This window comes from Stomoxys calcitrans, chromosome 5, assembly GCF_963082655.1.
Source record: "Stomoxys calcitrans chromosome 5, idStoCalc2.1, whole genome shotgun sequence".
Taxonomy (NCBI): domain Eukaryota; kingdom Metazoa; phylum Arthropoda; class Insecta; order Diptera; family Muscidae; genus Stomoxys; species Stomoxys calcitrans.
Window position 1 is genome coordinate 99,016,121 of NC_081556.1, and position 26,941 is coordinate 99,043,061.

General features: G+C 40.6%; 1 protein-coding gene across 1 annotated transcript; it reads left to right on the forward strand.

The window, feature by feature from the left end:
• The first annotated feature begins 2,911 nt into the window (after window positions 1-2,911).
• LOC106085160 (uncharacterized) lies at window positions 2,912-26,400 on the forward strand. The gene is made up of 7 exons (XM_059369888.1): window positions 2,912-3,038; window positions 12,968-13,878; window positions 13,940-14,078; window positions 14,168-14,287; window positions 22,371-23,287; window positions 25,764-25,902; window positions 26,282-26,400. Exons 1-7 carry the CDS (start codon window positions 3,026-3,028, stop codon window positions 26,398-26,400), a joined length of 2,358 nt encoding a protein of 785 aa, XP_059225871.1. The 5' UTR covers window positions 2,912-3,025.
• Window positions 26,401-26,941: the final 541 nt, after the last annotated feature.

Consider the following 26,941-nt stretch of genomic DNA (forward strand, 5'->3'; position numbering starts at 1 on the left):
AATGTCTAGACGATCTTACTCTTTATAAGTATGTATGGGACGCTAGTATGGATGGATCAATGCTAGAGAAAATAGAGGGCCTGGGTGTCTACATTGAGAACCCAGAGACTGCCTGTCCATAATACGGTCTTGCGGAGATACTGGCGATCACGGAATGCGTGAGATGGTGTAGTGCTAACGCGAGGACATCGAGTGTGAACATCTTTACGCACAGTAAAATGGCCATAAGGGCAATAATAACCAGGACGGTAGGGTCACGAACAGTCTTGCAGTGTAAGAAGGAGATTAACGCCTTCTCTGAGGATGGCACAATCCGCATCATTTGGGTGCCGGGCCATAATGGAGTAAGGGGGAATGAAAGTGCAGACGATTTGACAGTGAAGGGCAGAGAACTGCCGTCAATAAACTTCGTTAACTTGAAGCCTTTTGGGTCGATGCAGTACGAGTTAAGCGCGCGGGCGACGTATGCGCATGTAACCCTGTGGAACTGCGAAACGGTCGTTAGGACGGCGAAAATCCTATGGGAAGGTCCAGATCGTGAGAAGACGAGGCCATTACTGAAAGGAAGTAAGAAGGAGGTCAGTACAAGCTCACTTATGTAAAATCGGTGCGGCTAGTGATAGAATGTGGGGAAGATAATAAGGAAGATTTCTCGGCTTAGAGAAAACGGTAATAAGGCGGGGACACAACACCAGACATGAACCAACAAATGGGAGTGGCATGAAAAACATTTAAGGATTTTGTTAGTAGCTCGAAAAGGTTCCAGGCACTCTAAGAGATATACTTCAGGAAACTCTACGTGCAATAGAAAAGTGGGCTGCCGCAAGTGGTCTGGGTATAATTCCGTGCAAGACAGAAGTAGTTCTTTTCAGCAGGTGATACAAGTTGCCTACAGTGGAACCTGCCTCCCTGTGTGGAGAGAATGTTGCATTTACAGAAAGCGCAAAATACCTGGTTGTTTTGCTGGACAGGAAACTGAACTTCAAATCCAACATTTTAAATTTAGACCGCGTGTCATGCACTGGGTATATACTGCAGTTGTCAGACTTATTATGCTATATGGTCTTGTGGTCTGGTGGACGGCGCTTCAAAAGTCCACGCACTGCTCAATACAGAACTGGATCCAAAGGACGGCTTGTTTGTGCATCACAGCCGCACTGAGGACGACACCATCTGATGCACAGAATTTATTGCTACATCTTATGCCTCTGGACATTGTGGCTACGCAAATTGCAGCGACCACTGCCGTGAGGATAAGGGTCATGTGGCGGCCACGAACAGATCGGACCATATTTAGATATAGCTGCAATATAGACCGATCTCCCGATAAATGGTCTAAAGCCCATAAAAGCTTTACTTTTTAATCAATTTCGCTGAAATTTAAAATAGGGAGTAGTTTTACGCCTCCCATTATAAGACCCAAAAATAGTACAGATCGGACTATATTTAGATGTAACTAGCATATAGACCGATCTGCCGATAAAGGGTCTTATTATTCCGTTGTTTCTAGTAGTTCTCATATATTTCCGGGGCGGGTTACTGGCCCAGCGCCCCATCCGCATGGGTTTTGTGGGATTGCACATGTATCCCTCGCGCCGCTAGCTCCAAGATCCGACGCTCGCCCCCAGCCGCCCCTAACCTGGGACAGACGCTAATGTTAGCCATTGGTTATTTGAAGGCGCCTTGCCATCTCGAGTATCATTGGCACTCAGTATTTAATTAAGAGCCAGTGCCACCTGACTAATCACTGAGACTCTCCTCTTAAGATTAAGCGAAGAATCATACTCGCAAACAGATGCTACTTTGGACAAAGTAAGCAATTTAGAAACAAGGCCACCTCTCGACATACGAAGATTACACTATACAAGACACTGATACTACCCGTGCTGTTATATGGTTCTGAAGCATGGGTACTTGTGAAAGCAGATGAGGCAGTACTTGGAGTATTTGAGAGAAAGATTCTTTGTAAAATATATGGACCAGTTTGCGTTAATGGAGAATATAGGCGACGTATGAACCACGAGCTGACGACGAGTATGACGACGATAGCATAGTTACACGCATCAAAATACAACGGCTGCGTTGGCTAGGTCATGTTGTCAGAATGGATGAGGAAGCTCCAGCAAAGAATTCTTTTGAAGGCAAACATGGTGGTACACGCAAACCGGCAAGACCAAAAGCCCGATGGAAAGATCTAGTGGTGGGAGACACCTCAAAACTTCGTATCAGAGATTTTAGAATGAGCGCAGAAGATCGAGGCGCTTGGAACGCTATTTTACGTTCGGCTAGTTGAACAAATATTTTGTCATAGCCAATTTTTAATTAATAAGGTCATTTCCATTAGTAAATAAGAAACTTAATTTACAAATAGAATCCCTATTTTAAAATTTTGGGTCTTTGGCTCGTTTTCATTGCTAAATTCTTATGATTTAGGAAAAATCTTAAATTTTGGGCCAACTTTTTTTTCAGTGCAATGCAAATGCATTTGGCCGTGAACATTCCGTTGAGGAACTGGGGCAAACTTCTCACAAATCAATGAATGCTGTCCGATTCAATTTTAAGCTCAATGATAAGGGACCTCCTTTTAATAGCCAAGTCCGAACGGAGTTCCGCAGAGCGACACCACCTTGGGGAGATGTTTTTACATGGCAAAGTTCCTCACAAATGTCGCCGGTATACTTATAATTATAATTCTACCTCTACTTATAATCTGGTGAAATAAGTAGCATTAAGGGGATCTTACTTTTTTCATTAAATTATTTCACTCAAGAAAACCGAGGCCCTACATTTCCAAAGGCCTGACTTTATCTACGATATTTCAGTTCATTCAATAGTGGAGAGTTTATTGTCAATAATACCCTATTTGATCTATTCTAATGAAATTTATATTAACAACAGTCTAACAGTTAGAGTTAATGCTCTTGACACCTTTCCGTTGATAAAAACAAAAAAGTTTAACTCGCATTGCGAAGCTGACGTGTTTTCAATTATTTGAGTTTTAGTTTTGTATTGAATAGATACAAAGATGCGAATAAACGGTAAGCAAAATAAAGAATTAAAAAAAACGACTTTTGTTACAAATTGATCCTAAGAATCTTAGTAAAATTTGGTAAAAAGCCAAAAATGAGTTGAATTCGGCCTACACCTTTCACCATAATTGGAGGTCATAACAATAGCACACCTGCAAAATGTTGTCATAATCCGATAAGAATAATGCCCACCAGGTGCTCAAGAATTCCAATGGTAAGATTGATTTACGCAAGTGGCAGATAAATCAAATTGTGATTCGATGTAGACGATACATCCAAGTCGAAATGGTAAGAAACATGGTCAATTTCAATTTCAAAATGTGCCCTCCAGAGACAACATTAAAAAATATTTGTACAAAGTTTCGAGCAGCTTGCCTCATTCATTCGAAAATAAGGATTCACTGCAAAATAGTAGATTAGATGCAGCTGATAGTGATAGGAGACATCTGGATGTCTCGTGGAACTCAACAGGTCTGAAGGATATGTATCCTACGAGTTCAACAAGTTTGTTAAGGTTAGGTTGAAAAGAGGATGCAGATATTAATCCGCCCCATGCCACTATGGTCATACACCTAAGCCAGAAATCGGCTTGTAGTGCACTCTAAAGAAATCTATAAAGTGACCTCTTAAAAGAAAATTTTAAGTTAGGAATTCCGTGCCACTTAAAAAATCCTTAATTGTTTTCAATAACACTCTGCTAAGTTGGTTCATGTCTGATATTGTGTCTCCACGAAAGCCGGACAACGACAAAGGAAATGCTCAAACATCTCATCATCTTCCCCGCATGCCCTACACATGCTATAACTTGACTTAAGTGAGCTCGTAGTCCTATGTGTCCCGTTATGATACCACAATAGCTATGCTGACCGCCTTCTTGCTTCCTATCAGTAATAGCCTCGTCTTCTCACGATCTGGATCACCCCATAGGATTTTCGCCGTCCTGTCGACCGTTTCGCTGTTCCACCGGCTTGCATGAGCATTCGTCGCTCACTCCCTTAACTCGGACTGCGTCGACCCGAAAGGCTTCGGGTTAACCAAATTTATTGACGGCAGTCCTCTGACCTCCTTCTTGCTTCCTTTCAGTAATAGCCTCGTCCTTCTTGCTTCCATTCAGTAATAGCCTCGTCTTATCATGATCTGGATCCCCCCCATAGGATTTTCGCCGTCCTACCGACCGGTTCGCTGTTCCACAGGGTTGCATGAGCATTCGTCGCCCACTCCCTTAACTCGGACTGCGTTGACCCGAAAGGCTTCAGGTTACCCAAGTTTATTGACGGCAGTCCTCTGACCTCCCTTTTGCTTCCTTTCAGTAATAGCCTCGTCCTTCTTGCTTCCTTTCAGTAATAACCTCGTCTTCTCACAATCTGGATCACCCCATAGGATTTTCGCCGTCCTACCGACCGTTTCGCTGTTCCTCAATGTTGCATGCGCATTCGTCGCCCACTCCCTTAACTCGGTTTACTCCGTTTTTGGGCCCCTTACTCCGTTTTGGGCCGGCACCCAATCGATGCAGATTTTGCCATCCTCAGAGAAGGCGTTAATCTCCTTCTTACACTGCAAGTCTGTTCGTGACCTTACCGTCCTGGTTGTTATTGCCCTTATGGCAATTTTACTGTCCGTAAAGATGTTCACACTCGACGTCCTCGCGTTAGCACCACACCACATCACGGATTCCGTGATCCCCCGAATCTCCGCCTGCAGGGCCGTATTATGGTCAAGCAGTCTAAAACAGATCTCAGTCCCTGGGTGCTCAATGTAAACCCCCAGGCCCACCCTGTCCTCAAGCTTTGAACCATCCGTTTAACATAATCTTCCAGATGGCAATACTAGGGTTCCGTCAATCCAATTCAACAAGTTAACTAAAGGTCTTTAGTTGCAGTGGGGTTTGGAAATCAGGAGATGACTTGAGCAGTTGTTGGTGAGTACTTGTTTGAGGAACTTTCGACCACATCTCTAAAGTCTGGCGGACTGCAGCAGAAACTCCTTCTGCCACGATCAATACACGAGAGGAAGGCGTCGAAAAGGGAGCCGACAAGCCCTGTGGGGGTCATCAGGTCGGATTAGGCTCAAGGTGTGCGCCAACGGGGAAGGAAGGAACTCTTAAGGTACTTCGACAATATTAGTTAGTGAAGCATCTAAGCATGATCCACACCGCAAGGGCCAAATGTCCAAAGGGCGAGTGGTTCCACTGCATTCTCAACTGCCCTAGGATGCGTAAGGAAACTCATCATGACACGATTGAACAAATCTTCGGAGGATGATCTCCTGGCGGACTCAGAAGACGAGGCTAACGCAACAGTGGTGGAAATTCTGAATCCTGACTATATGTCCGGTTTCTGCAGATAAATCTCCTCAATTGTAAGGACGCTTCGGCAGTACAAGAAATACTTCTGATGGCAGAAGGATTTGATGTTGCTTTCATTCGGGATCCATGGTTGTGTGGAGGAATGGTTCGTTGACTAAGAATTGCTCGATTTTAACTACTCATGAGTACGAAGAATGGGAGACACAGAACCTGTATTCTTGTAAAGGGTAGTCAAAAGTTTTTTCTTTCTCCTTTGCAAAGCACTGAAGGGTCAACAGTAGCCAGCCTTGAAATTAATAAGCCTTACACCTAGTTGGCTTTCCTATAAATGGTACACGATTCAGAGATGCCGCTTTCAAGTCTTAAGTTGCTGGTTGGAGATGCTTCTGCAGAGAAACCCAAAAAGAGCATAATTGTAGGAAATGGTGCTAATGCACATCACCAGATATGGGGAAGTTCGGATGTCAACAAAAGAGGTTGGCTGCTCATTGAATATATTATTAGTTGCAATCTGGCGATTTGTAGTAAAGGGGATAAACCGACCTTTATTTCCAGGAACAGGCAGGAGGCAGTTGATATTACCTTTGTATCGAAAGATAGAAGTGGAAGAACATGCGACTGGGATATGTTGGATGACCACAGCTTCTCTGGTCATCGTTATATTAGTTTCAGCCTTGAAGAAAATACTTCAGAAGTAGTCCCTCAGCTAAACAGAAGAAAGGCGGATTGGGATAAATTTCGGCACAAATTCTGCACGTCTATCCCTTCTAGACCAGAGAAAGAAGTAAAAACTACGGAGGATATAGACATAGTGATAAAGCCGATCATGAAGGCCCTGCATGACTCGCCTGTGTCATCATGTCCTAGTGGCAAGCCAAGGGGCAATCAGCGAACGCCATGGTGGACCACAGAATTGGTTGGTCTAAGGAAGGACTGTAGAATACTCTTCAACAGAGCGAAAGCCACAAGTGAACCACACGATTGGGACATCTATAAGGCTGAGCTAAGAAAATATGAGGGCGAGCTGAGAAACTCAGAACAAATTCTGTGGAGAATTCTGCAGGTCCGTGGAGAAAACATCAGAGACCTATAGACTAAGGAAGATTCTGTGCTCGAGACCTGTTACAATGTGGTATATTCAGAAGTCAGAGAATGTATGGACAATGTCTAGTCACGAAAGACTAGAAGTACTTGTTGATACACATTTCCCGAAAAATTCTACGGCGGACAAGGTGGCGCCAGAAGATGTTGTCACTTGTATGCATTCGTCGGAGGTTATTGCAGAAATTGTGCCCCACCTTTATTACCAGGAACAGGCAAGGGTTACTAGATATTATATTTGTATGGGAAGATATAAGCGCAGGAATATGCGACTAGGAATTGTTGGATGACCACAGCTTCTCATATCATCGTTATATTAGTTGCAGCCCTGGGGAAAATAGTGCAGAAGTGGTCCTAGTGCCAAGGCAAGAGGCAAACAGCGACCGCCATGGTGGACCCCAGAGTAGAGCTGGCAAGCTATCGATAATCGATACTATCGTTAATTTCCCATATATATCAAACAAAAATCAGAAGTAAAAATCAGGAGATCGATTTACATAGAAACAATGTCAATAAAACCAAATTTAATAAAGTCAGTGGGAATTCATAAGAGAAATCATTGAGCAAAATGTTGGCCCAATCTGATGCAAATCGCGCACTCTATAGGCGCAATGTGTGTTATATGATATATTCTGTATGGTATCGCTTATCGCTTAGTGCCATCGATATTTTGCCAGCTCTTCCCCAGAGCTGGTTGGTCTAAGGAAGAACTGATGAAAACTCTCCAACAGAGCAAAAGCCACAAGAGTAACACACGATTGGGACATCTATAAGGCTGAGCTAGGAAAAAATAAGGGCGAGCTGAGAAAGGCTCATAACAAATCCTGAGTAGAATTCTGCAGCTCCGTGGAGGATACATCTGAGGCCTCTAAGGAAGATTCTGTCCTCTAGACTTATTACTGTGGGGTATACTCAGAAGTCAGAGAATGTATGGACAATGTCCAGTGAAGAAACACTAGAACTACTCGTTGATACACATTTCCCGGGAAATTATCCAAAGGACGCCATGGAGCCGGAAGAGATTGTTACTGGTATGCATTTGCGGGAGGTTATTGCAGAAATTTAGTCTGAGCCGAATATCCTTTAGGTGATAAGAAGTTTCGACACCTTTAAGTTGCCAGGCCCTGTTGTAATTCAACCGGTGATACAGCTTGTATTTCAACCGGTGATACAGCTTGTAATACAACCGGTGATACATCATTCACCGGTACTTTTTTTACACTTTTTTTCTAAAGCAAGCTAAAAGTAACAGCTGATATGACAGAAGAAAGAATGCAATTACAGAGTCACAAGCTGTGAAAAAATTTGTCAACGCCGACTATATGAAAAATCCGCAATTACTTTTTGGGCAACCCAATAGTAAAGGCAGATCCACTGAAACAGCCCTTCACGACCAAGTCGGCTACATAGGTGGCTCTCTAGCTGTCAAGGGATATACAATCGTAGCATTTCTTGACATTGAAGGTGCTTTCAATATTGTAAAACCAAGGTCAATCATGAAGGAGTTGGAGTTTCTAGGCATCAACTCTACCGTAAGAAAGTTGATTAATAACTTACTTACTAAAAGATGCATTACGGAAGGCTTGGGATCTATGGATCTAAAAAGATGGGTCAGCTGAGGAACACCTCAAGAAGAAGTACCGTCTCCTCTACATTAACAATATATTATTGTCTCTGGAAGAAAAATGTGTAAAAGTGGTCGCGTATGCTTATGACGTGGCAAATACTGTTAGGGGGAAGTTTCCCAGCACTCTAAGAGATATACTTCAGGAAGCTCTATGTGCAACAGCAAAGTGAGCTACCGAAAGTGTTCTAGGTATAAATCCGTGCAAGACAGAATTCGTTCTTTTCAGCAGGAGATACAATTTGCCTACAGTGGAACCTGTCTCCTTGGGTGGAGAGAATGCTCCATTTACAGAAAGCGCAAAATACCTGGTTGTTTTGCTGGCCAGGAAATTAAACTTCAAATCCAACATTTTGGAAAGGGCAGGATAGGAAACTCTTGGCCTATACACCTGCAAGAGAGCCATTGCCAAAAGTTGGGGTTTAGACCGAGTGTCCTCCATTCGGTATATACTGCAATTGTCAGACCTATAATGCTATATGGTGTTGTGGTCTGTTGGACGTCGCTTCAAAAGTCCACCAACTGTTCAATACTCAACCGGATCCAAAGGATGGCTTGGTTCTTCATCATGGCCGCACTGAGGATAACACCATATGATGCACTGAACTTGCTACATATTGTGCCTCTGGACTTTGGGGATAGACAATATGCTGCGACCAATGCCTTGATGTTAAGGGCGCTTTCTCTTTGGACATGTGGCGGCTACGGACACTGTGTTAACCTTGACACAATTTCCGATGTTCCAGGCAGTGTGGATTACACTCTACCTGAGCCGCTTTTGATAAAAAGTACTGCACAACTATTCCTCGTTGAACCGATTGGAACTACGATATCCCTGGTAATGGAAGTTATATAGACCTTTGCATGGATGGTTCCAAACTAGACGGCCAGGTGGGCTTTGGGGTGTACTCTGAAGATCTAGATCTGGTCATATCGAGAAGGTTACTCGACCACTGCAGTGTGTATCAAGCGGAGATCCTTGCAATTAAGGAAGTGGTGGAAGAGCTGTATGACGACGAAATCATAGTTACACGTATCAAAATACATCGGCTGCGTTGGCTAGGTCAGGTTGTCATAATAGATGAAGAAGCTCCAGCAAAGAAGTCTTTTGAAGGCACACACGGTGGTACACGCAAACCGGGACGACCAAAAGCCCGATGGAATGATCAAGTGGTGGGAAACACTTTGATACTTGATGTCAGGGATTTTAGAATGAGCGTAGAAGATCGGGGGCTTGGAAAGCTATTCTACGTTCGGCTAGTGGAAAAAATGTGGTGTCATAGCCAATTAAAGGAAAGTTTTAAAGTAAGTAAGTAGAATGGCTAAGATATAATGTCATTATGACGATTGGCATTAATATCTTCTCAGACAGCCTTGGAGCCTTTAAATCTCTGGAGAACGTATTTCTCAACACAAAAACCGCCCTCGACTGTCGCAGATCTCTCAACGAGATGGCTGAACTGTTCAAAATTCACCTGTTCTGGCTGCTGGGCCATGGGAATTGTAAAGCGGACGAGCTTGCAAGACAAGGAACTACCCTACGCATTCCAGGGATAGTGGAATCTGTGGGTATGCCTCTAGCGACATGTAAGCTAAGTTTTTAAAACCAGGCCCGAAGCACAACGAATGATAGATGGTCACAAAGAGGAGGCTGTGAGCATTCCAAAACTATGTGGCCTAATCTAGACTTGAAGAGGTCTACCGATTTGCTGTCATTGGCTAGAACAGACGTCTCAGTCATTGTGTCCGTCATGATAGATCACTGTCTAATCGGAAAACATGCTGACAGACTGAAGGTTGCCAGCAACGACTTTTGTACAAGCTGTGAGGATATCGAAGAAGAAGATACTATAGAACACATTATGTGTGTGTGTCCCGCATTAGCAGTCAGAAGTAGTTCTACATTGGGTTCTCATTTAGCGGATGTGAACATTCGCAAGTTATTAGGCTTTCTAAAGCGATTTGGATGGTTCAACGGTAGGAACTAAAAAGTTTCTTCCTTCTTCTGTTCCTGTGGTATCGCAATGGACGAAAACGTCTAAGTGCAGACTGCCACTTAAACCAAACCTAACTCACGTACTAAAAAATGCATTACGAAAGGCTTGGGATCTGTAGATGGGTTAGCAGAGGAACACCTCAGAAGTGCTCTATTGACTGCTCTACTTTGGAATATAGCCATTAACAATATATTATTGTCCCTGGTAGAAAAAGGTGTCAAAGTAGTCGCGTATAATGATAACGTGGCCGTTGCAGCAACGGAATAGTTTCCCGGCACTCTTAGACATATACTTCAGGAAGCTCTACGTGCGACCACTTTTATACCTTTTTCTTCCAAAGAACATAATATATTGTTAATGGCTATGTTCCGAAGTGAAGAAGACAGTACACCACTTTGAGGTGTTCCGGATCCATATTTTTAGATCAACAGATCCCAATTCCGCCTTAATGCATCTTTTAGTAACTAAGTTATTAATTGGCTTTCTTGCGGCAGTGTTGATGACTAGGAACTCCAGCTCCTTCATGATCGATGTCGCTTCTACATTATTGAAAGCACCTTCAATGTCAAGAAATGCTACCATTGTTTCTTCCTTGACAGCGTGGGGACCTACTATGTAGTCGACTAGGTCGCGAAGAGTTATTTCAGTGGACTCTCCCTTATTATTGATATGCATGCTGTTGCCGAGACAGGCGCTTTTTAGGTATCTTTCCCCTAAAATATGTTTCTATCAACTCTTGTATTGTCTTCATCAAAAAGGATGACAGACTAATAGGACGAAAGTTTTTCGCCATCGTGTGGTAAAGTTTTCCTGCTTTGTAATGAAAATAACCTTTGTATCCCTCCATACTACAACGGGTGATACAACATCAGAACCTGGCTAATTAAAGTAGTCAAAACTTTTTATCACTCGTAAGATTTTCGACTCAGACATAATTTTATAAACAATCGAAGGCCTGCACAAGACCAAAAGGCCTGCACAAGACTATTCATTTCTGCTTTCAAGATACGCTAACAACCATAGAGTATTTCAAGGACTGAACTCTTCATTTAAACATTTAACATTGTGTAAGGCAATTGAGAACTGAGTTAAATAGATAAGAAGACACGAAAATAACGACATGCGTGCATGTTGTGCAAGGCCTGTATTCGGGTACATGTTGCTTCAGACAAAGTATTTTTCTTCTCGTCTGCATTTCATAGCACGAAATTCGAACGATGGCAACATGGTTGATTTGACAAAAGCATGGGTAAGCACACACTCTCTTAGGTTTTTTTTTATGTGAGAAAGACACAACAACGATTTGTATAATCAGTTCATATTTTGGAAATGACAGCGAGACGCTTTCGTATGACTCTTTGTGCAGTGATTTATTTCTTATATCTCACTGTTGCGGCGATGAATTCCAGATAAAAATACTACCACGCACTAAATGGCGGTTGTTTTTCAAAATTATTTACTCAGCAGCAACTTGTGCGTTTAACTCTGTCTTTCTTAAGTGTCTCGCTCTTCAGTAGACTTGAAATTCAACAACATGTGGGTTCAGTCACCAGTGAACGGTCTTGTGCAGGCCTTTGTATCGTTAACAACTTCTTCTGGAGCCACGATGTCCGTTGAAGAGTTTCCCGGGAAATTTGTGTCAACGAGTAGTTCCAGTATTTCCTCACTAGACACACAGGAGGGGCGATAAATTGTTTTTTGGTTTATTTGAAGAGTGATTACAATGGAGGGACAGACACTGACGCTTAAACCATTGCGTTAAGTGAAATCAGTGTCGTGGATGGTTTCAAAAATCTTCGAGTGGAGAAATCAAGCCTACTTTGTTAAAAATCAAATTACTACACGTGAAATGAAAATTTTATAAGACATCACAATACCATTAATTTTTGGCTTGGAAATTTGGACAGGAATTTTGAAATAGGATACCTATTGAGGATGAATGTAGGAAGACACCTAAAGACTTTGCGTTGCGAATTTCAATATAAGTTCCGATAATAGTATATAGGATCTATATCTAAACTCTTCATTTAAACTTTGTTAAAAATCAAACTACTTGACGTGAAATGAAAATTTGTTAAGACATCACAATACCATTAATTTTTGACTTGCAAATTTTTACAGGATTTTTGAATTAGGATACCCATTGAGGATGAATGTAGGAAGACATCAAAAGTCGTTGCGTTGCCAATTTCAATGGAAATTCCGATAATAGTATATGGGATCTATATCTTAACTCTTCATTTAAACTTTTAACATTGTACAAGACAATTGAGTGAAATAGGTAACAAGACAGGAAGCCAACGACATGAGTGAATGCAAAAAGAGAGATTGATTCGGATTTCAGTAGGTGCACGTTGTGCAAGGCCTGTATTCGGGTACATGTTGCTTCAGACAAAGTATTTTTCTTGTCGTCTGCATTTCATAGCACGAAATTCGATCGATGGCAACGTGGTTGATTTGACAAAAGCATGGGTAAGCACACACTCGCGTAGGTTTTTTTTTATGTGAGAAAGACACAACAACGATTTGTATGATCAGTTCATCTTTGGGAAATGACAGCGTGACGTGAGTTGTTATTTGCCCACTTTCAAACCCCAAACGACATGCATATCGCAAATTCGACAGTGATTGACATGACTAGATCGACTAACAGATGTATAAATATATTTTACCGTGGTAGATTCCGTAAGGTGCGAGATACTAGCCTGTAAAGATGAAATATGCTTGAAAAACATCCAAATTGTTCAAACAATTCTTTGGGCTTAGTACCTTGAAAACGAACTAAATCGATCGCGGGGCTACTAGGGTACTCCATGGGTCAAAAAAAAGTACTGAGAACAGTACTATAGTACTGACTTTTTCATCCCTGGTTTATATAACTTTATAATTTTCTTTTTCTTGATAATTTCAGTCAAATTTCCATCCATACTCACCATTATTACTATACACTTAAGTTGCCTGGCGGCAAACGACACCGCCTTTCACATAAGTTTGAATAACTTCAGTCGCAGAATATTTTCCCAGGTTGCCAAATCAAATGCATATGAGAATATAATCATGTCCCCGTTTTCGGTTGAGACTTGTTTGGCCATGGCCCGCATAGGTGCTGTAGGAGAAACTGCCAGTCAAATGGATCGCATATTGAATGTAAGCATTCAAAATCCCCTCTCAATAGCGGATAAATTTCATACAGTATTGACGAAGTACAAGAACAGCAAAGTCCTAAGTATAGCTAACAGGGTCTATGTCATGGAAGGCAACGAACTTAGCGATGAATATAAGCATATTTTGTCCCAAAAGTTTCTCTCCACAGCGGAGGATATAGACTTTAGTGATGCTGAAAATGCATCGGATACCATCAACACTTGGGTAGCTACTCAAACAAATGATAGCATAACAGATTTGGTATCGCCCTACGATTTGGATGAAGATATACGCTTGTTCTTGCTAAGCGCCATATCCTTTAATGGCCAATGGGCTAATGGTTTCCCCAAGGAATATACCGAAGAAGACGATTTCTACATTGATGATTCCAATCCGGTTAAGGTACAAATGATGCAAGTTAAGTCAAAATTCCAAGTAGGCGATTTGAGTGAGTTGAAAGCTTCCGCCATATTGTTGCCCTACAAAGATTGTGACCTTTCCATGCTGATTGTATTGCCCGATGCCACAGATGGGCTGGAGAAATTGTTGCACCGCCTAAAGGCTATTGATTTGTCATCGCTGGTGAAGAGGAAAATAAATAGGAAAATAAAGGCAGAAGTTCGAATGCCAAAATTTAAGGCCGAGTTTAAAATCGAACTTAGTGACACTCTCAAAGAGGTAGGTAGTCTTTGAAGTTGGCGACTGATGTACTGAATTTGCCATTTCATTGGCTTTGCAGATGGGCATGGAGAAAATTTTCTCAAATGCTGATTTCGGGAGAATGTTGAAAGCTCCAGAACCTTTGTCCATATCGCAAATAGTTCATCAAGCAACCATTGAAGTCAGTGAAGAAGGCACCAAGGCTGCCGCAATTACAGGTATTTTTGTTTTTCGGTTTCGGCACATTTTATTCTTCTGACATCTTACAAGTATTGAAATTTGTGGTATATTTCTCTTTTATATTTAGCTGCCAATCCCTATTTGCGATCCGCATTCTCTGTCTATAGCTTTTATGTTGACCATCCATTTTACTATGCAGTCATCAACAATGATAATGTCCCAATGTTTGAAGGCACTTACTTTGGACCATAGGATAGAATTGACGAACATTATTTTTTTTAATTTAAGTTATACGAGTATATTTTATAAAATAACATGTGGTAATATAATTACAAAAATTTTATATGCAAGAAAAAAATAAAAACAATTGCGCCCAACCTACCAAATATATATACACCAATCACGACAATATGGGACTCAAATGAAAGGTATTTAAGATTATAAAACGTATTTGATCTCCAATTGTCGGACCAAGTTTTTGGGGGACCACCCCAACCCCCAGTTTGTTTGTGTGTTCCTTATAGACTCAGAAACGGCTGAACCGATGTTCTTGAAATGTTCATTGATGGTGGATCCCGTGGTGAAAATAGGGTGCTAAATTTTTTCATATCTGAAGGGGGAGCGGACCCTCCCCCTAACCCTAATTTCAGAAACGCCAGATCTCGGAGATGGGTAGTGCGATTTAAGCGAAATTTTATGTGCTCTCTTATATAGGGTGATTTTTTTGAGGTTAGGATTTTCATGCATTAGTATTTGACAGATCACGTGGGATTTCAGACATGGTGTCAAAGAGAAAGATGCTCAGTATGCTTTGACATTTCATCATGAATAGACTTACTAACGAGCAACGCTTGCAAATCATTGAATTTTATTACCAAAATCAGTGTTCGGTTCGAAATGTGTTCATTCACCGTAACGTTGCGTCCAACAGCATCTTTGAAAAAATACGGTCCAATGATTCCACCAGCGTACAAACCACACCAAACAGTGCATTTTTCGGGATGCATGGGCATTTCTTGAACGGCTTCTGGTTGCTCTTCACTCCAAATGCGGCAATTTTGCTTATTTACGTAGCCATTCAACCAGAAATGAGCCTCATCGCTGAACAAAATTTGTCAAAATTTGAACACATTTCGAACCGAACACTGATTTTGGTAATAAAATTCAATGATTTGCAAGCGTTGCTCGTTAGTAAGTCTATTCATGATGAAATGTCAAAGCATACTGAGCATCTTTCTCTTTGACACCATGTCAGAAATCCCACGTGATCTGTCAAATACTAATGCATGAAAATCCTAACCTCAAAAAAATCACCCTTTAGTAGCCTACAAACAAAAACTTGGTATCCAAATGGTATTTGCGAGTAGATTACGAATTTCATATCCGAATATGGGACCAAGTTTCTGGGGATCTACCCCTTCCCCAAAACACCCCCTAAATAGGATAAATTTACGACCATAGCAATATGGGGCTCAATATGGGGCGTAAAGCACGAATCTGATATCAATATTCGGGAAAAAGTGTTTACGGGCCACCCCAACCCCATAAAACCATCCAAATAGGACGTATTTGTTGACCATTGCAATATGGGGCTAAAATTAGATAAATTTTATTTTCAGGGCCAAGTCACTGAGTGGCCGCCCCATCCCTCAAAACAGCCCCCAAAACGGTCATGGGGCTCAAATGAAAAGTAATTGGGAGTAGATTACGAATATGATATAAACATTCGGGACCAACTGTCTAACCGACGTCCCACCCGCAAATAGGACGTATTTGTTCACCATGACAATTTGGGTCTTAAAGAGAGTGGGGCTCGATATTGATAGATTTTAGGGCCCATACCCCAAACCGGACATATTTGCTGACTTTTGCAGTAAGTGGTTTAAATAAAAGGTATTTGAAACTAGCAAACGAATTTGATATTCAATTTTGAGGACAATGGCAATATGGGGTTCAAATAAATGATATTTGAAAGTAGAGCAAGTTGCTGATATATTTCCAGGGGTAAGAGTTTGGTCGATCACCTCACTCCCCAAAACACGCCCAAATCGGACATATTTACCGACCATGTCAATGTGGGGGGCTAAGAGTTTGGGTGACCACCTCACTCCCCAAAACACGCCCAAATCGGACATATTTACCGACCATGTCAATGTGGGGTTCAAGTGAAAGGTATTGGGGAGTAGAGCACGAAATTGATACCCACTTTTGGAACCAATTTTCTGGGTGTCTGCCCTTTCCCCAAAAACAACCCACAAACAGCAATTATTTACTGACCGACGCAATATGAAACTCAAATAAAGGTATTTGGGAATATAATAGGAATCTGATATCCAAAAGTGGGACCAGGTATTTGGGGCACCGCCCCTTTCCACAAATAGTAAAAGCTTACCGATCATGATAATATGTGGCTCAAATGAAAGGTGTTTGAGATTAAAAACGAATTTAATAAACAATTTCGGGACCAAGTGTTTGGGGGACGCCTCATCCCATTAAACCAATCGCAATATGGGGTTTAAAAATGGTTTTTAAGGTAGAGCACTATGCCATTATTTTTTCAGGGCTAAGTATCTGGGGGACCACCTCACCCCACAAAACATCCCTAAATTGGACATACATATCTACCGATCTTGGCAATTTGGAGCTCAAATGAAAGGTATTTGGCACTTCCCATTACCAAAATCCATATCGGGCTTCGATCTTAAATGACCCTAAGCCCTCCGAGCGAATTCATAGACGAATAATGATTATATGGAATTCAGATAAAGGCATTTATATTGATATACTGTTTCTCAAGCTATATACACATACTATTTTCGTAGCATGGTGTTTCACTCAAAGCTCTTCAATTGACAAAAATAAAAATGCAAAGAATAATTTTGTTCCATACAAAGTAAAAGAAGGCGCAGCGGAGCGGGTCCTGTCCAGCTAGTAATGCAATAAAATTATCATTTGCTAATCGATTCTCACGAAATTTGGCAGAAAGGCTTTTCTTACAACTCTCGATATAACTGGTAAATTTCATAAAAATCGGTTCAGATTTGAATATAGCTCCCATATATATGTTCGTCCAATTTGCAGTAATACAGCAATAAAATGGTCATCAGTTAACCGACTCTCTAAAAAATTTGGCAGGAAGGATTTTCTTATGACTCTCGATATTACTGGTAAATTTCATAAAAATCGGTTCAGATTTGGATATATCTCCCATATATATGTTCTTCCGATTTGCAGTAATACAGCAATAAAATGGTCTTTTGTTAATCGATTCTCTCGAAATTTGGCAGAAAAGCTTTTCTTATAACTCTCGATATTACTGGTAAATTTCATTAAAATCGGTTCAGAGTTGGATATAGCTCCCATATATATGTTCGTCCGATTTGCAGTAATACAGCAATAAAATGGTCATTTGTTAACTGATTCTTTCGAAATTCAACAGGAAGGATTTCCTTAACACTTTCGATGTTAAAAGTGAATTTCATAAAAATCGGTTCAGATTTGGATATAGCTCCCATATATATGTTCGTCCGATTTGCAGTAATACAGCAATAAAATGGTCATCAGTTAACCGACTCTCTAAAAAATTTGGCAGGAAGGATTTTCTTATGACTCTCGATATTACTGGTAAATTTCATAAAAATCGGTTCAGATTTGGATATATCTCCCATATATATGTTCTTCCGATTTGCAGTAATACAGCAATAAAATGGTCTTTTGTTAATCGATTCTCTCGAAATTTGGCAGAAAAGCTTTTCTTATAACTCTCGATATTACTGGTAAATTTCATTAAAATCGGTTCAGAGTTGGATATAGCTCCCATATATATGTTCGTCCGATTTGCAGTAATACAGCAATAAAATGGTCATTTGTTAACTGATTCTCTCGAAATTCGAAAGGAAGGATTTCCTAAAGACTCTCGATGTTAAAAATGAATTTCATAAAAATCGGTTCAGATTTGGATATAGCTCCCATATATATGTTCGTCCGATTTATAGTAATAATGCAATAAAATGGTCATCTATTAACCGACTCTCTCGAAATTTGGCAGGAAGGATTTTCTTATGACTCTCGATATTTCTGCTGAATTTCATAACAATCGGTTCAGATTTAGATATAGCTCTCATGTATATATATCGCCCGATTGTTACTCCTAGACCCACTGCAAGCGCATTTATTGACCAATCTTCCCAAAATTTTCTACAAACGGTTTCCTCGACGACTTCCACAATATCCATAAAGTTTGGTTGACATCGGTTCAGATTTAGATATAGCTCCCATGTATATGTTCGTCAGATTTTGGGTAATTTGTTGTCATTTGTCAACCGTAGTCATACCATTGCTTTGCTCGAAATTTGATGCAGGAATTTTAATAATCTATCTGGATACATACGCCGAGATCCATCAAAATTGATTCAGAATTAGGTGTAGGGTCTGAAGGCCACCGTAGCGCAGAGGTTAGCATATCCGCCTATGACGCTGAACGCCTCAGTTCGAATTCTGGCGAGACCATCAGAAAAAATTTTCAGCGGTGGTTTTCCCCTCCTAATGTTGGCAACATTTGTGAGGTTCTATGCCATGTAAAAACTTCTCTCCAAAGAGGTGTCGCACTGCGGCACGCCGTTCGGACTCGGTTATAAAAAGGAGGTCCCTTATCATTGAGCTTAAAACTTGAATCGGACTGCACTCATTGATATGTGAGAAGTTTGCCCCAGTTCCTTAGTGAAATGTTCTTGGGCAAAATTTGCATTTTTTACCGACCGTTTCGCTATTTCAGAATGTTGCATGCGCATTCGTCGCCCACTCCCTTAACTCGGACTGCGACGACCAGAAGGACCTGGGTTAACCAAGTTTATCGACGGCAGTCCATTGGCTTTCGAGGCCAAATCGTCTGCCCTTTCATTTCCCATTACTCCAGCCCGGCACCCAAACGATGTGGATTTTGCCATTCTCAGAGAAGGCGTTAATCACCTTCTTACACGGCAAGTCTGTTCGTGACCTTACCGTCCTGCTTATTATTGCTTTATGGCAATTTTACTGTCGGTAAAGATGTTCACACTCGACGTCCTAGTGATCTCCGGATCTACGCCTGATGGACCGTAATATGGTCAGGCAGTCTAAGACAGTTCTCAGTCCCTGGGGTCACAATGTAGACCCACAGTGCCACTCTGTCCTCTAGCTTTGATCCATCCGCGTAACATGATCTGGCAGATGGCAATACTAGAATGAACTCATTGTTCTTTCTTTAATTGCTATGATAGAATATTTGTTCCACTAGCCGAACGTAAAATAGCGTTCCAAGCGCCTCGATCTTCTGCGCTGATTCTAAAATCTCTGACACCAAGTTTAGAGGTGTCTCCCACAACTTGATCTTTCCATCGGGCTTTTGGTCTTCCCGGTTTGCGTGTACCACCGTGTTTGCCTTCAAAAGACTTCTTTGCTGGGGCTTTCTCATCCATTCTGACAACATGACCTAGCCAACACAGCCATTGTATTTTGATGCGTGTAACTATGCTATTGTCGTCATACAACTCATACAGCTCGTGGTTCATACGTCGCCTATATTCTGCGTTAACGCAAACTGATCCATATGTATTTTACGAAGAATCTTTCTCTCAAATACTCCAAGTACTACCTCATCTGCTTTCACAAGTACCCATGCTTCAGAACCATATAACAGCACAGGTAGTATCAGTGTCTTGTAAAGTGTAGTCTTCGTCTGTCGAGAGGTGGCCTTGTTTCTAAACTGCTAACTTAGTCCAAAGTAGCATCCTCTTTGCCAGTATTATTCTTCGTTTTATCTCAAAACTGGTGTCATTCATTTCGGTTACGGCGGTGCAAAAGAATTTTTGTAATGATGAATCGACTATATTAAGAGAAATGTTTGCATTAAATATGTAAAGTAAAATGTGTTGTGGCGAGAACTCGTAGGAGTTGTATTGGGTTGCCCAAAAAGTAATTGCGGATTTTTTAAAAGAAAGTAAATGCATTTTTAATAAAACTTAGACTGAACTTTAATCAAATATACTTTTTTTACACTTTTTTCTAAAGCAAGCTAAAAGTTACAGCTGATAACTGACAGAAGAAAGAATGCAATTACAAAGTCACAAGCTGTGAAAAAATTTGTCAACGCCGACTATATGAAAAATCCGCAATTCCTTTTTGGGCAACCCAATACCTTCACGCAATGGAATATAATCCGTTATTCGCTATTGTCTAAAGTTTAATAATTTTAACAAGTGAAGACCGACAAACTTTTATAAGCCCACCAAGGAAGATCTTTCACGAAGCATCATGACCAAGTCTTTCCTCGTAACAGACAAGTCGAGCTCTTAAGCGTACTCTATAGAGTAATCCAACCCTGTTTCAAAAACCATCCTTTTCAAATGTCTTTGTTTCTACGTAATGTACACAGATAAAAACAATTTTGAAATTCAACAACTTTGGTCGAAAAAACAACTACGAAAGTTGTCAATTTTCCTGCAGCAATTTATTTTAAATCTCAACGACCCAAAGTTCAGATTTGTTTTTCAAAGGCATTCTTTGCACCGACCAAGGTAGATAAAGTTACTGACTGTCTCAAACAGTCCCAACTTTCTCCATTTTCTTTATCTGCTCGGTTGTGTATTTTGTCTTATCTGCATTTATAGCCAGACCCATTTTCACTGATTCTCTTTCGATTCTTTCAAAGGCTGCAGTTGCTACTTCCGGTGACCGACCTATGATATCGATATCGTCGGCATAGGCGAGTAGCGTGTGCTCTCTTGCGATTAGTGTGCCATATCTATTCACATTTGCATCTCGTATAATCGTCTCCAGCAGAATATTAAAGAGATCACACGATAGGCTGTCTCCTTGTCTGAAACCTCGTTTGGTATTAAATGGTTCGTAGAGATTCTTTCCTATTCTTACTGAGGAACGCGTATCAGCCAAAGTCATCCTGCAGAGTCTTATTCAGTTTGCAGGGATACCAAACTTAGACATGGCTTGAAATACCTTTGAACGTAAAGGAGTATCAAAGGCGGCTTTGTAGTCAACAAAGAGATGGTAGGTATTAATTTGTTCTTCTCGGGTCTTTTCCAGGATTTGGCGCAGTGTAAATATCTGGTCTAGGGTGGATTTACCTGGTCTAAAGCCGCATTAATAGGGCCCAATTATCTCATTGACTTTAGGTTTTAATTTTTCACACAGTACGCTCGAGAGTATCTTGTATGCTATGGGGAGAAGACTTATTCCTCTGCAGTTGGCACATTCCGTCTTTTCTCCTTTCTTGTGTACGGGGCATAGTATGCTGAGGTTCCAATCATCGGGTATGCGTTCTTCTAGCCAGATTGCGCAGATAAGCCGATGCATACGCCTTATCAGCGTGTCGCCTCCCGTCTTAAATAGTTCAGCGGGTAACCCATCGGCTCCTGCTGCCTTGTTGTTCTTTAGTCGGATTACTGCTACTTGGACCTCATTATGACTAGGAGGTCGACATTCTATACCATCATCAGGGATTGGTTCTGCGGTATCCTCTTCGCCGCCAACATCGGACACTAGCAGTTGGCTAAAATGTTCTTTCCATATCCTCAGCATGTTGTCTGTGTCAGTTTGAATGAACTCATTACTAGGCTGTAACTCATTCCCTTATTTATACCAACAGTAAGTTAGGTAAGAGTATCTACATACATGGTATCTGTTTTGTTGAGTTAGTAGTTACACTGCTGCACACCTTTAATTGCTACCAATGGGGAATTTATTAGGTCGTCTTACGCGGCTAAAGACTAATCCGATCGTTCTATTCATAAAATGTTAATGAATTGTGGGTTTGTGTATTAAACAGAACCAGTAGCCATTAATTTGAATATAATAGAAATTTAAACCTCAGCGTTTCCAAAAATATATGGGGTCAACAGCCAAACGAATGGTGTCAAATGTGGTAGCATGAAGAACAGTTTCCATAATCAACAGCATAGTATATGGATTATTAATTCACTGCGCTTGGGGTGTCTACAGAATAACCCATAAATAAATTCTTCAAAGCTATAAAAAGACTTTAGTAGGTTACTAATTATGATAGAATACAGAATTGAGTAGCAACTAAACTAAAGATGCTTAAAGTGGTCTGTTTCCGTTGCATTAATTCTTAACAAAATTAGAAATGGTGATAAGCTGGTTTGACCTTATACTAAATTGGCTGGAGAAATTGGATTAGTGCGGTAGAAAACGTCAAAGCTTCAGCACGTACAAGAAGCTTCTTCTTCTTCAGACATAATAAGAAACCCAAAAGGTGATTGAAAATATCCATAAATTAAAAAAACTTTCCAATACTAATTCTATTTTATTTTCAGTTAAAATGTCCTTATCCCTATGTTCCTTGGCCATAATTGTCCTCTTGGCCTCAGCCAAGGCGGATTTCAGTGATTCGGAATTCTCCAAGAGCTTGGGAGGATTTAGTCAAAATATCTTTGCCGAAGTATTGAAAACAAACATTCAGAAAAATGTCATTCTATCGCCATTTTCCATACAAACCTGTCTTGCTATGGCTCGCATGGGCACTGAAGGTGAAACGGCCCATGAAATGGATATTGCATTGGGTTTTAGCGGCCATAAATCCGCAAGTGTTGCTGAAAAATTTAAATCTCTTTTGGACAAATATGAGAACAGCAATGTACTGAAGACTGCCAACAAGGTGTATGTCATGGAAGGGCATCAACTGGCAGAAAATTACAAGGCAATGTTATCGTCACATTTCAACTCATTACCTGAAGAAATCAATTTCGCAGAGGCTGAAAATGCTGCCCGCAGTATTAACAGCTGGGTTGAGGATAAAACCCAAAGTGCCATTCAGAACCTCATCTCACCCAATAGTTTGGTTAGCGATACTCGTTTGTTGTTGTTAAGTGCCATCTCCTTCAAGGGCGAATGGGAAATTCCCTTTCCCGCAGCAGACACCAAAGAGGCAGATTTCCATGTCAATGAGTCGACGATGATAAAAGTACCAATGATGGAGTATCAAGGCAATTTCCAGTATGCAAGATTGAGAGATTTAAAAATATTTGCAGCACGTTTGCCCTACAAAAACTCTGATCTCTCCATGCTGGTTATGGTGCCATTTAAGGGCACTACCTTTGCTGAGATGAACAACAATTTAGGTCAAATTCAATTGGCGTCATTGAAGGAATCCTTCAACAAAATCAATGGATTTGTCTACTTGCCCAAATTCAAGGCAGAGTTTCAAATTGAATTGACCGATACTCTTAAGCAGGTAAGTACGCAACCAAAAAATCAATAAAATTCTCTGTTAGGAAATTTTTTCTTAGAAGGATATTTGGATTAGGATTTGCCACTATGGACATACACCTAAGCCAGTAATCGGCTTGTTGTGCGCTCTTAACACAAAACAAGTAACCTCGAAAAAGAAAATTTTAAGTTAGGAATTCCGTGCTACTTACAAAATCCTTAATTGTTTTCAATGCCACTCCCCCAAGTTGGTTCATGTCTGGTATAGTGTCCCCACCTAAGTTCCGGTATCTGTTAGACGCGAGAGCCTGGCAATGACAAAGGAAATACTCCAACGTTTCATAATCTTCATCGCATGCCCTACACATGCTATCACATGCCTCACCGATTTTACATAAATGAGCTCAGAGTCCCATGTGTCCCGTTATAATACCAATAGCTATACTGACCTCCTTCTTACTTCTATTCAGTAATTGCCTCCTATTCTCACTATCTGGATCCCCTCATAGGATTTTCGCCGTCCTACCGATCGTTTCGCTGTTCCACAATGTGGCATGCGCATTCGTCGCCCCCGCCGTTAGCTCGGACTGCGTCGACCCGAAAGGCTTCGAGTTAACCAAGTTTATTGACGGCAGTCCTCTGGCCTTCACTGCCAAATCGTATGGCCTTTCCCATCCTCAATTCATTCTCTCATCGTCGTATGTCTCACACTTAATCTGTATGTCAATGGGTCGGATATCTAGAATAGTCTCCAGCGCCCTAGAGGGCGTGGTTCTGGCCAAAATTTTCACAGCGTGCCTAGGATTTTCATATACTACGAAAGCCTGGCAAAAGGCAAGGGTGGTCTTTATACCCAAGCCCGGCAGAAAGTTATACGACACCAAAGGGAAACCGATCAAACGATTTGCCTTTATAAGCTTTTACAAGCCGCAATTTTTGTCCGATTTGCCTGAAATTTTGCAGATAGTGTTCTGTTATGACTTCCAACAACCGTGCTAAGTACGATTTACATCGGTCTATAACATGATATGGGTCCCATGTAAACCGATCTTCCGATTTGACTTCTTGAGCCCCTGAAAGACGCAATCTTTGTCCGATTTGGCAGAAATTTTGCATAAGTGTTCTGTTGTGAATTTCAATAACTATGCCGAGTGCGGTCCAAAGCTTTAATGTTTGCTGGTATGACAGAAGTTTGGTGGGTCGTCAACGTTGGGTGGTCCTATTTTACTTTTCCTTTGTTTCTCATAGTAGTTCTCATAATTTTCCGGGGGGCGGGTTACTGGCCCAGCATCCCAACCGCATGGGTTTAGTGGGATTGCACATATGAAGCAGTGCTTGAAATATTTGAGAGAAAGATTCTTCGTAAAATATTGGGTTGCCCAAAAAGTAATTGCGGATTTTTTAAAAGAAAGTAAATGCATTTTTAATAAAACTTAGAATGAACTTTAATCAAATATACTTTTTCTACACTTTTTTTCTAAAGCAAGCTAAAAGTATCAGCTGATAACTAACAGAAGAAAGAATGCAATTACAGAGTCACAAGCTGTGAAAAAATTTGTCAACGCCGACTATATGAAAAATCCGCAATTACTTTTTGGGCAACCAATATATGGACCAGTTTGCGTTAATGGAGAATATATGCGACGTATAAATCACAAGCTGTATGAGCTGTATGACGACAACGGCATAGTTCCACGTATCAAAATACAACGGCTGTGTTGGCTAGGTCATATTGTCAGAATGGATGAAGAAGCTCTCCAGCAAAGAAGGCAAACACGGTGGTACACGCAAACTGGAAAGACCAAAAGCCCCATGGAAAGATCATAAGGTGGGTGACACCTCGAAATTTGGTATGGATTTACGAGTGAGCGCAGGAGATCTATTAACGCTATTCTACGTTCGGCTAGTGGAACAAAAGTTCGATCATAGCCTATTAAGAATAGTAAAATAAGACAAAAGCGTGCTAAGTTCGGCCCGGCCGAACTTGTTGTTTGGACGGACCATCTTTTTCCATGTGGCCATGGTGGCCACATTTCTCTCCAGGATAATTTTATTATAAGTGGCCATATTCAACTACTTTAGGAGATCGTTTTGAGTAAATATTTTACATGACTGGATAGAGCATCTAGGGACCTGCCTACTGACCAAATCTGAAGGGGTTCATCTTTGTCCGTATGGCCAAGGGGGACACCTTTTCAAAAAAATGTGATTTTGCCTATAGAAAACTAGTTCATGATCTCATATGCAGGGGGCTTTGTTGGTTTTTGTCTCGGCTAGTTATATTCGAATTTATTCTCATATATCAAACTTTTTCAATGTTTTTATAACGGAAATGTCTTTCATGGATGATATGAAAGACATTTTCTACATTACTAAAAGTTTTGTACAATTGAGGTTCTTACGCCATGGTAGAGGGATAGACTCCTCTATGTGTTTTTCCTTTTATGATAGTCTACAATACTTAATGCTTGACTTTATTTATTTATTTTTACTTTATCCAGATGGGAATGGAAAAAATGTTCAGCGGTGGAGATTTTGGTAAAATGTTTAAATCTCCAGAGCCTACAAGTGTTTCACAAATAGTTCATAAAGCATTTATTGAAGTTACCGAATATGGCACTAAAGCTGCTGCTGCTTCAGGTATGAAAAAACTTGTGGCCTTTATTAAATTTTTAAAAAATTATTTTATTTGTCTTATATAAAAGGGCTGATTGAATTGGGTTTTCCGTATGTTTGCACGCTAATCGCTCATAGTGTTTGCTGGGTATAAGAGGAATTTATTATATAGACTTGGCAAGGATAACAGACATGTCGGATATTTATTCACTGTGAATAAAATGAAACTTAAAATTATGTAGCATTGAAAGCCAAATCCTTTAATTATATTACCCAACAAACGTAGTGGCCGATTATTGGTGAACATGAAATCATTAGGAAAACGACAAACATCATTTCAATCACCATATAATATAGCTTAGATAAAAAAAAAAATCTAAATATTTAATTTTATATTCTTTAGGTTTGGTGGCAACACGTCGCGTCACTCCTACCGTCTTCAAAGCCGATCAGCCATTCTTTTATGCCATTGTTGATGATGACTTTGTGCCTATATTCCAAGGAACTGTTGTTGGATTCTAACAAATGAAGAGATACCTGCAAGTTTTCCGGCGTTATATAACCATTCATCTAACAAATCACTGTTAAATGTATCATTCAATAAAATATCCCAACTATTAAAACTAATTCAAAAACGTAAAAGCTTGCTAGGCCGAATCTTATACACCCTCCACAACGGATCGCGTTTGTCAAGTTCTTTGAATGGTTTTTCCAATACATATATAGATATATTGGTCAAGCTATTGACCAATATGGACCGTACTCGTCGTGGCTGTTAGAAATCATAGAAAAATACCACCTACAAAATTTTCGGCAAATCGAGTACAAATTGCGCCCTCCAGTGGCTCAGAGTGTCATATTGGAAGATGAGTTTATATGGCAGTTATATCAGAGTATCAACCGATTTAAACTATACTTGGCATAGTTGTTAGAAGTCATACCAAAACGACCTGTTCAAAATTTCAACCAAATTGGATAAGAATTGCGCCCTTTAGAAGCTCAAGAAGTCTCATCTGGAGAACGGTTTATATGGCGGCTTTATGAGGTTATGAACTGATTTAGG